This window comes from Solea senegalensis, linkage group LG5, assembly GCF_019176455.1.
Source record: "Solea senegalensis isolate Sse05_10M linkage group LG5, IFAPA_SoseM_1, whole genome shotgun sequence".
In the NCBI taxonomy this organism is placed as follows: domain Eukaryota; kingdom Metazoa; phylum Chordata; class Actinopteri; order Pleuronectiformes; family Soleidae; genus Solea; species Solea senegalensis.
In genome coordinates this window covers 13,065,385-13,077,001 of record NC_058025.1, presented here as the reverse complement: position 1 = coordinate 13,077,001, position 11,617 = coordinate 13,065,385, and the positions used below count along the sequence as shown (strand labels likewise).

Below are 11,617 nucleotides of genomic sequence, written 5' to 3'. Positions count from 1 at the left end.
TGCAACCGAGCCGCGACAGACAGACAGAAACATGCATTCATCTTATATATCCAGATATGAAAGAAAGACACAATTGCGTGGCTTAGATTTGACTACATTGTCATTTAAAAATGATAATTGAGACAATGGAAATACAATTATTAGAAAACTGTACATTTGTAAGTAACTTTAACTGATGAATAAAAAAAGGGTCTGAAAGGACCCTTGGCCCCCTGGGATTCTTCACATTATCAAATCTGGCCCTCCATGCTTTAGAGGCCACAAATAAAGTAGGCACTAGGACACTTCCTCATGTTTTTACCACTGAATGCACGAAAGTTCCATTCAGCTCGAGCTGTTTTGACGTTGTGTGATCCAGATGGACAGTTTAAACCGGGGTCTGCAACCTGTAGAATGAAAAGAGCCATTTGTGTCATTTCTCCACCCAAATAAAATTAATGTGGAGCCACAAAAAAACCCTTAAAATGAAGATAATATCATGTATAAAGTTGTTATATATGTATATTTATATATATATATATATATATATATATATATACACACTTTATTTAAATAACTACAGTTTGTCACATTTATGAAATTTAAGAACTACAAAAAGAAAACAGTTGACATTTCATTTCTGTTTATACCCAACCATTTGTAGAAAAATGGATAGGACTCCAAATGTGTACTTCTTCATGTACACATTACTCAAATTTAATGTCTTTCTGGGAGGATTTTCAATATCGCATTTGATGTAGACATTGGATGTGACGCACAAAACACTTTTATTTGCACCTTTGTCTCTGCAAGAAAGCCACATGAGACTCTAGAGCCACAGGTTGGAGACCCCTGGTTTAAACTATTGTAAATTCCCACAAAAGTGTAATATAACTACTAATAATAATAACTGTCAAGTAAGTGTTTCCTCTAATAGTGTCTTAGCGACTAACTATATACAAAAGCCTGTATTACAGTATATTGTATGTTTGTAAGTTTAATTAACTGTACCCCAGCACACACGGCACTGTATGTCTTTTTTTATTTTATTTTATTTGACTCAATTACAGTACATTTATGCTCAACTTGAGAATCTCTGTGAAAAAAGCATAACACTTTCTCAAGAATGTGAGGTGACTGATACATGTAGATATTACTAATACGTCCACTAGAGGGCGCTGTTGATGTGTGTGCAAGTATTTACAGTGTTAAAGAAAAGATCTCGAAGAAATGAGTGGCAGGACACGGCCGAGACACAGTTTCAAAATCGACTTGCCCTTACTTTTGCAAGTATTAATCTGGAAAGGCAGGAAAAACTACACATCTATCACTGGCTGGAGCTTATTACTCTCACAGAGTACACACACAAACAGAAAGAAACGAAAGAGATACTACAAGACGGGTCATGTTTGTAATCTTTCATTTGTTTTTACACACTAAATTAAAGAATAATAAAAAAAGAGTTTTAATGAATCTCTGTGCCTGGAGGACTATGACAGTATAAGCGGTTGACCACAGATGAACAGCTGTGATATGTTGTTTTATGTGTTCCAGGAACTTCTACTTTGTTTTCTCAAGCACAGTTGCCATCACGTGATGGCAGTAAACTTGTGTATGTGTGGTCAAAGAGGAGACTGAAAATGTCCTGACAGATCCCCGCTGAAGAAACGCGCTCTGACTCATTGACAGAAGAGCATATTTGTGTCAATCTAATTACGTCAAGGCAGATCAAAGACATTTCCTGTTGGAATGACAGGATTTATTGCGACAACAACCTGATACGTCGGGTTGAAACCTGAGGAATTCACAACACTGATTAATTGCTTGACGTTGACGATGACTATGTACGACGTTGTGACTCTTGGTTCTTTACATTCAGCCAAATACAGGTTCACATACAGGCTAATGATTCCCCAGACTAAACAAGACACTTAACCCCAATTTGCCAACAGAAAAAGCACTGCATTTAAACTCACTGGCCACTTTATTAGGTACACAGGACACCACATAAAGTGACAGGAGAGGCATCGGTTGTCTGCTGCTTTAGCTTGTCTGGTTTGACTTGTTGTGCATTCAGAGATTGTGTGTAAGAATTGGTTGAGGTGCGTATTATTTGAGTATTGTTGCCTGTCTATCATTTTTGAACCAGTCCGGACATTCTTCTCTGACCTCTGGCATCACAGAGGCATTTTTTATGCCCCCCCAAAAAACTGCTGCTCACTGGATATTTTCTCTTGAGATGGTTGTGTGTGGAAATCCCAGTAGAGCAGCAGTTTGTGAAATACTCAAACCAGCCTGTCAACATCAACAACCATGTTCAAAATCACCTTAATCATTTAAGACCTAAACCTCAATATGTCCGTCTTTGATTATTTCAACCAGAAAATGTCCTGTCAGTAAGTGCTTTTGCCCATTTTTCCCAGAATAATAATATCAATATCTGGCAGTTATTTACATTTTACTGCATGTTAAGATAGTATATTAACATTTAAAAATTAAAGTTTTATTTAGAGAAAACACTGTCGAGTATAAAACATATTTTAAATAACATTTAATGGAGTCTTTGTTTAAATGTCCAAAAACAGGCCAAAAAATGGAGACTACGTAGCCTACAGAAGCTTTTAAAGACGCTGATTCGAGTGAAATTACCACAATAACCACATGATGACTTTGACTCAACTTCTCAGCTTTGAACCTTTGAGTGTTGACAGATGTCAGATGTGAGGTCTGTAGAAGATTAACATGCATTCAAGTGGAAGAACCAAAAATAGGATTTATAATATGATCTATAACACACACATCAGTTCAATGAGCTCAGTGAAGCCGAAGAGTTTTTATTTTTTGTGAAACACACTGAAACAAGTAAAGATTTTTTTTTTTAAAGATCTCTCACATATTTCCATCTATTGTGCTTACGTCGTTGAGCCTCTACAAACATGTCATGACGAATCTTCTCTCGACTCACTATTTCTTCTAAAAGCATAATTATTCAACTCAGTAACATGGAGTTCGACATCATGTGATTTCAGCGACATATAAGTAGAACTGCGATATACAAGCAAACACACGTACACACACCACACCAGCTTTAGTAACAGATAAATTGGGGGAGATTTTTCATTCCAAATCTCAGAGCGATGCATTGATCTTGTACGCTTTCATCGCCCACTGAACATTCTCCAGCTCTGCCTTCTGCTTGAGAGGAGCACATATTGGCCTCGTCCTGCCCCGCAAGTAAAGTCTGGAGAAAGCACAAGAAAAAGATGGTTAGAAACACATAGAACATAGCGCATGCTACGAATGACCACAATAAAAGTGTGGAAATGACACGACCGAGGCTCGTTTGTTGAGCTTCATCACTTACACCAGTGCAGAGATGTCACAGACGCCGCTGCTCAGCTGAACGTACGATCTCTCCACCTTCATCAGCCAACGCCTTTTGATCTGCGTCGTTTTGACACAGCATTTCGGGAGGGCAGCTAGTGAAGAGGAGTAAAAAAGAAATGTTTTAAATAACAGAATATTGTAATTTATTATTATTTATTTATTATTTTTTATAGAGTGAACATTTATCTATGTTGGGCTACCATGTTTGTATCGTTCATGCAGGGCGACTCAAAATGCTTAACAAAAAGCATACGTCGTGTCTCATTCTCGTCGTCGTGCAGGTCAACAAAATCTCAAATGACTTACGTTTACTAAAAAAAAAAATTGTTAGCAAAAGCATCTCCCGTGTGACCTGCCCGCCTCTTCCTCTCATTTAAATGACCATTCAGATTATATTAAAATCAATATAAAAAATTTGACATCAGTTGGAAGTTGCCATGATCCTGACAAAACAACTAATGAACACTAACATGGCACCATGGTGACAAAAATGGTTATTATAAACTTCTACTTTCCTTTACAACAATATCAAATGTCTGAATAAAAGCATGCACATAACTTATGGACAGGAAAATTTTATCCAAAATCAATATTTGTTTTACCTTCAGTGGAGGAGACTGCCAACGCACAGAGACATGCAATCACACACGCAACTTTCAGATCCATGATGGCAGAGCAAATAAGTGGAGAAGAGTCGTGTCTGCTGCTTAAATACTGTGTTGTGACACACACACACACACACGCACAATTGTAATTAGACTAGCTGTTGAAAACAACTGTAACTTTCATTTTCAAACCTGGCTCCTGGTTCTGAATGTGTGTGTGTGTGTGTGTAATACAGGTATGCTACACTCCGAACAAGCTCCAACAGGTTATAATAACCTTTCTCCGAATAGCATTTGGATGGATACCAACCAACGCTCAGATAATTCCACGCCAGAATCTCACAATAAGAATATTCTGGAAAAAACCTCCTGCCAAATCCAAAAAAAACCACCTAAAACAAACAAACAAACAAACATTGACGTCAAATAGCAGACGAAACAAAAAAGTGATGTAGGCGCTGCAGCTTCATCAAACACGAGTGTGAACATAAGATATCTAAGACAAATTAGCACATGTGATTTGTGCAAAATCAAATGTGACATTTGGGCCCATCACAGAGTCATCACAACATCAATGAATTCATGTTGTTAAATCCAAGTTAGATCTAAAGTGAGGACGTTACGTTGAACCAACTCTGCAGACAGAGCCTGTCGCTCTATGTCTTATCCATGTCGTGCTCAGGTGTGGCTTTCAGACCTCAGCTGCATATTGTGCAATTCCACTGAACATGCAAACATACAAGTCATTTAAGTAACTTAAGTAAATTACTGTAAAAGAATATCCAACTGGTTCCCAAGGGGAGCACAAATGACAGACTGAGTGGGTGTTTATTTAGTGACTTGGAAAGTGAAGGAGACATCCGTCAAAATACCTGATCCAAAGTAGCAGGGACATGACAATGGAGAGCAATCACAGATCTGAATGAAAAAAAAAAAAAGAAAAAATGAAAGAAAGAAAACAAAAGACATCGTCAATAAGATTTACAACAAAAACCTTCTTTGATGAATCAGTTGAAACATGCAACCGTTAAACTGTCAAATGTGGGGTGGGAAGTCCCGCATCCTGTTCCAGCTCAATGTGACATCCACACACATCATAACATTTGGCAGAAACATCCATTTTCAATCATCATACAGAGGACAACACAGACCGGAATACGTGTTTATTTTACGGCACAAAGCAGACATGTTGATACACAACATATCTAGTGGATTACTCAATAAATAATTCACAATAATCACCCTTCAATTGCCTTTAAACCAATCAAATCTGACAAAGTCGGGTCCTTTTTTTGTTTTCGCTTTTAGGCACAAATTTGTTTTACAGATACATTTGCCAGTTGAACTCAAATTGAAACAGAATGTGGGATTAGCTACACAAGCCTTTAAAGCCAGACTGATGTGGACCCTCACTTTAGTGACAATGGAACTACAGGGGTGAATGTTGCCAATGCACTTGTCTTTGAACACAATGGTGGAAAGTGTGGAGAGACCGTCACCAGGAGCAAAGGTCATGATTTGAGCATGGATACCCAGGTCAGAGTATGCTTCAAGATTTTCTGCACCAGCCAACACTCGTTGGGGGCAGTCGGCATGACTAGTTGCAGCTTGGCACAAAAACCTGCTAGCGTGTGAGGGGTAAAGACTTGAACCTGCACATGTTCAGGTTTGGGTCAATATTCTGTTGGGTTCTATTGGATTCAGACAGAAAAATGCAGCCTGAGACATTTCAGCTATTGTTGTGTTGATAAGACAAAGGTGATAAAACTCCCTCAAACCAGTGCGAGGGCAACTTTAGGGTTGACTGGATGCTGTAGTGACAGATGACCAGACCAGGGCTAGATACACACCCAAAAACAAACAAATAACAAAAAAATATAGATGGTTGCACATTGTTTTTGTACTTTTTTTGAACAAAAATAAAGAAGAACCAAATTAATCCTTTTTTTTGGCAATAATGAAGTTAAACCATAGAGAATAAAGTTGAAGTGTTTTGGCTATATCCTTGAAGTGTACATTGTGCAACCATTGGTTTCCTTGAAATTGTCAAAACTGAGTCTGAAATAGAATAATTTCACCACTTCATTGACAAAAGGCATTTTTAGAGGCAGTTATAGACCTTCAAATACCTTGAGTCGTGAAATTTCAAAATGTTTTCTCCTAAATTTGACAAGCAGGTCAGTGCTGTTGTAAGAACAAGCTTTTTCTAAGTCTGCGTCTTAACCAAGACCAAGTCCTATTTTTCTAAGATCGACACTTCAAAAATGCTTTCAACATCATTGCGGTGTCGGAAACGTGGATTAATGAAGGTAAAGGCGCAGATTTTTGCCTGGATGGATACAAACTTGTCTATGTTAACAGAAGAAACAAAGGTGGGGAGGAGTGGCCCCGTTCATTGACAGTAACATCGAGTATGAGATTGTACATAATATGTCTGAAGCTGTTGAACACTTAATTGACAATTGACATCTGTGTGACGAAAGGCAGAAATATAGTGCTAAGCTGTGTTTACAGAGCACCAGCTTACGATTCCTTTTTGCAAATATTTAAAACACTGTATAATAGACACTGTCCTGTAAAGAAAAGACACACAAATCAGAATAAGGAGGGGAAACCATGGCTAACAAAAACATTGATAAATGCCTGCAAGAAGAAAAACACCCTGTATAGACAATACATGAGAGTAAGGACGGAACAGTCAGAAATGACATACAAACGATACAGGAACAAACTAAATAGCATCCTAAATGATTGCAAGAAAGAATACTATGAAAACACGAGCTATACTAAAAAACTATGGGACATTCTAAATGATGTGATCAAAAACAAAAACACAAAACCTAGCTACCCTCTATACTTCAAGGACAATAACACGAAGTAAGATAACAAGGAAATCATAGCAGAAAGATTTAATGAATTCTTTGTCAAGAACTTTGTCTCACTCCTTCACTGGGACCACTTTGATAAGGACAGAGACACAAACCCCAGCACAATGTTTCTCACCCCAGTGAAGGACAGAGAGATTAGACACCAAAATGAAAGTGGCAAAAGTAGTGCTATTGTTCAAGAAAGGGGACATACACGAATGTGCTAATTACAGACCAGAACAGTCAAAACTATTTAACAACAGGCTAGACAACTTCATTAACAAACACAATCTGCTATACGATAGCCAATATGGATTCAGAAGAAACCACTCGACGGCGCTAGCTTTAACGGACTCTGTGGAGTAAACTATCACTAAATTTTGAGAAAATTAAATATATGCTGTATGGGAAAAAAGGCCGTAAGTCTAGTATTAACATACAAGTTAATGCAGTGGACATCGAAAGGCTTAGTGAGTACAAAATGCTGGGAGTGATTATTGATGACATGTTAAAGGTGACACTGAATGCTTGTATCACACATATATGTTAGCTATGGAGGTCTACTTACATATATTAACTTGTTTTCATGATTAAAAACCTCCTAATCGCTGCAAACGAGCCGATCAAAATATCTCCTCACTGACGCTCTCGAAACTTTAGGGTTTCATAAACGAGGTAATGACGCAGATACACACACAAACGCAGCGTTAATTGGAGCTTCCGGTCTATGTGGGCTTTAAGTTGGAGGCCACACACCAGACACTTGAAAGGTAAGCTGACCAGGAGTGTGTCCATACTTTGGAGGGCACAAAACCTATTAAACCAGAAGGCACTATACTTGTTGTACTGCGCATTAGTCTCTCCACACCTGCAATACTGTACAGAGGTCTGGGGACACACTTACAAAACCACTACTTATGCCCTGTTTATACTCCAAAAAAGAGCCTTGAGAATTCTACACTATGTCAGTTACAGAGAACATACAAAATGTATCAAATCAAAAATACTCAAATTATATGACTTAATAAAATACCGCACAGTACAGATGATTTACAGGGCTGCTAACAAAAACCTCCCTCACAATCTACAGATATTATTCCTGACCAGAGGGGAGGGACACAATCTAAGAGGGAACATGAGGTTCAGGCAGAGACGGATAAGAGCTACATTAAAATCCTTTACCGTATCGGTCACGGGGGTCAGACAGGGGAATAATCTGGATGAGGAGATGAAAAAATCAGCAAAACTGAGCGTATTTAAAGAGAAGTATGTAGAGATGACTATTAATCAATACAGAATGACCCAGAAGGAAAGTATGACAAAGGTCAGGGACAGAAATCTGTAGACACCGTGGGGGAACGGCAGTGGAAGCAAACGTAACCAAACAAAAACAAGAAGCGAATGTACCCAAACAACAGCTGACATTGATAAGCACAAATGTCAACACATGAGAAGTACTTAGCTGCCCCTGTGAATCGAGTCACTATGGAGAAACAATTGATCCAAGATGGAACCGCGAAGCTGGTCACTGAATGCGATCGACAGAGTGTTCTCAACAAGAAGTGCAGGTTCTGGTGAACCTAGTTGCCCAGATGGGACCTTCATGGCTGGCTACATTCAGGACGGATGGGATAAGTGGAAAGTCGTGTGCCTTGCCGCACTGGATGTAGAGGATGTCGAGGATGTGTATTCACATTCATGATGATCGGAATGCTCTCCTTGGGATGTGGTATGTTCCTGCAATACCGGAAACTGAGAAAGATCGGAAATGAGTTGATCAATGAGTTGATCAATGAGTTGATCAATGAGAAGGTGGAAAGCGCAATAACACGGAGGGCCATGGTTGGGCTGCGCTCCGACATCTCCACAACCCTCGAGCACGTGGGATTAATAGAGAGAAAAACAAGTGAGAAGAAAAGGGCGAAAAATAAAACTGATCAAATGCTGGAAGCTATGAACGAAGGAATGGAGGCGATGAGAGCTGACATGAAGGTGATAAGAGAGGAGATCAAGGAAAGCATGACTGAATTCAGGGGAGAAGTAGGAGGGAGTGACAATGGAAGTCAAAAAGCTCCAGGAGGAGAACACGAATCCTAAAAAAAAAAAACGAAACAGGCTCTCACACCATCCAAGTTATAGTTAACCTGATGAATTGACCTCTATTGATGGATCATTTTGTGACTTTTGTGAAGCTGAACATGCCAGGCAACAAGTCGACGAAATATATGGAGTCTGATTGACTGTCTAGAGCGAGACTACATCTCTGAGTGCTACCTGATGCTGAAACATGCTTTTGTCAAAATGTCATAAGAAAAGAATAATTATGTATTGTATGATAACAATATGTATTCTGTGGATAATGGGGGCGGGACTAGATAAGCGTTTGCTTCTCCCGCTTTCCCTTTCGGTTATGTGTATTGTGTGAACTACACTACGATGATGTGTGATGAGTGATCTAACTGTCATGACCGAAATAAACATATAAATCATAAATCACAAATCGACTAGATTAGATTATTGTCTTGGACCAATCCTCTCTCAACCGCCTTCAGTTCATTCAAAACGCTGCCACTTTCTGAGCTCCTGCATGTGTCATCACACCCCAACGAGAGCCTTGAGGTCCTCTGACCAACCAGCTGCTGAAGGTTCCTAAACCCAGACTAAAGTGGAGAGGTGACAGGGCCTTTGCTGCGGCTGCCCCCAGACTCTGCAATGGTCACCCCCTCTATATTAGAACCTCTCAGACCCTAGAGACTTTTTATTCCTCCCTTAAAACCCACTTCTCTCTGGCCTTTCATAAATGAGCACATGCAAATTGTATGTTTTATTGTTTTTACTGATTACTGTAATTTTATTGTTTTTATTCTCATCTAGTTATGTATTTTTGGACATAGCCCCTTCTGTACAGCACTCAGGTCGACTGCTGCCGTAGGTTTTTTCTAAGTATTTAGAGAAAGCATTTCTTCATTAGACCTGGCCCCAATAGTCAACTACACAATCAGAGCCTTAAGTAAAAATTAAAACTTCAGAACAATCTATACTGTACTTCAATTCAGATCCACATCAACACTTCGTTTCTTCCTTTTGCTCTACCTTTATTTCCAGAAAATATGATGAAAGTCTGCCCACAAACACGTGTGGCCAAAAATCCTTGTAATAAGATACATGTGGTATGCAACAATGCATTCCTGCTACTCACACATACACATACACACAAGCTGGGGATAAACAGAACAGAAACCAGAGAAGGACGCAGTCTGTATTGTTTCTTTCATTTTCATTGTTATTTACCTGTCATACACAGGCGTCTGTTTCTGGTGTTAATCTCCAGTGTATGACTTATTTACAGAGTTTATGGCGATGCCATACTTGATTTTTGTTTACAGTATGTGCATTAGTATATACATTTCTACGTTAGGGAGCAAACACAAAGTCTAATGTTTTAAGTTTGACGTTAGCTCTCCAAACTAAATTAGCACAGCAGAACGGGGTCAAGAGGGACTTGGTATTTTATTGGTTCAAGGTTTGAAATGTCAAGGTTTATAGTGGAATAGTGGATTGATTTCTGTTGATTTCTGTGGCCCCTGAGGAGCAGAGAAGCCTCCATCAGTACTCAGTCTGTCCTCTGCTGGTCACATGCAGCAGGCGGAGCAGCAGCTCTGTGGGCGAGCGTCCTGCTGAACCATGGCCTGGATCTGAAGCCACGGAGTCACCCAGACAGTCAGTGTCCACAGCACAGCTCTCTGGGAAAAGGAAATGTTATTGACACCTGTGTACATGGACCTGGACGCTCATCCGAACATGTAAAACACATACTGGAGACTGTACCTGAGTTGCAGCAGAGACCTGAAGCAGCACAGCGTCCTCCCTCTGCTCCACAAGGTCTCCCTCCTGCCTGGCAGGGGGTCAGCAGGTAGTTCTCCTCCACACAGTGAGCTGTTTCCGAGGAGCCCAGCAGGCAGCCCAGGCCGTCTCCACAGCAGATACTGGGGCCAAAGCAGCGGCCCCTGTCTCCGGGGCCACATGGCATACACTGAAGGAGAAGACGGTGATGTGAATCAGGCTCTATAAAACCCAGACATTTATTTTGCCATCATCCAAACTTTGAACAGAGCATTTTGTTATATATTCATTATTGTCACTATTGGTAACGCACACTGAATTAGCCTGAAAGCAGTTTATTAAATACTGTTTAACATGGTTTATCTACTGTATATTTACATGTTTAACTGGTTTATAATGGTTATTAACTTTAATAATTTAACATATAAACGTGTTTATCTAATTGTGTACTTCTCAGAAAAAAAAAGTTTGGCTTTTATCGTGGTCTTTACCAGCAAAATGGCCAGTAAATTATTAGAAGCTGCACACTTACTCCTCTCACACTGTAATAAACTGTATTTAAAGACAACGTTTCTTCGGCAGTTCAGAATGATTTTACAGATTTTTTCATTTTCACATTGGATATTTCAATTTTCGATTTCTAAGCATTCAATTCATTAGTTCTGAAAAACGTAAAATTTAAGTTGAATTTCCTTACTTTACATAGTTAAAATGTAATAATAAAGCAAAAAGATCTCACCTGTCTGATGCCATTCTCCGGCAGCGCTCGCTTCCCTCCTCGGGGGCAGTTCTGGATGTAACAGGCGGAGGAGAGGGCGAGCAGTCCCAGGACGCACAGCGGGAACAAGGAGCGATTCATGGCTGCTGGATAACCTGTGTGTCCTCCGCCTGGCTGGATGTCTGACTGATGTCGCGGTGCCCTCCTCACTTATAAGC

At 39.6% G+C, this 11,617-nt stretch overlaps 3 protein-coding genes across 3 annotated transcripts in view; 1 reads left to right on the top strand and 2 right to left on the bottom strand.

Annotated features, from left to right (window-relative positions):
• Positions 1-11,617, top strand: part of commd10 (COMM domain containing 10) — a 721,199-nt gene that overhangs the window by 343,093 nt on the left and 366,489 nt on the right. The window lies entirely within an intron of this gene.
• ccl27a (chemokine (C-C motif) ligand 27a) lies at positions 2,784-4,055 on the bottom strand. The gene is made up of 3 exons (XM_044026065.1): positions 3,969-4,055; positions 3,344-3,458; positions 2,784-3,220 (listed from the first exon to the last, which is right to left on the bottom strand). The coding sequence occupies exons 1-3, from the start codon at positions 4,030-4,032 to the stop codon at positions 3,109-3,111; spliced, it is 291 nt and encodes a 96-aa protein (XP_043882000.1). The 5' UTR covers positions 4,033-4,055; the 3' UTR covers positions 2,784-3,108.
• Positions 10,034-11,540, bottom strand: LOC122769503 (arginine vasopressin). The gene is made up of 3 exons (XM_044026062.1): positions 11,421-11,540; positions 10,667-10,871; positions 10,034-10,581 (listed from the first exon to the last, which is right to left on the bottom strand). Exons 1-3 carry the CDS (start codon positions 11,538-11,540, stop codon positions 10,445-10,447), a joined length of 462 nt encoding a protein of 153 aa, XP_043881997.1. The 3' UTR covers positions 10,034-10,444.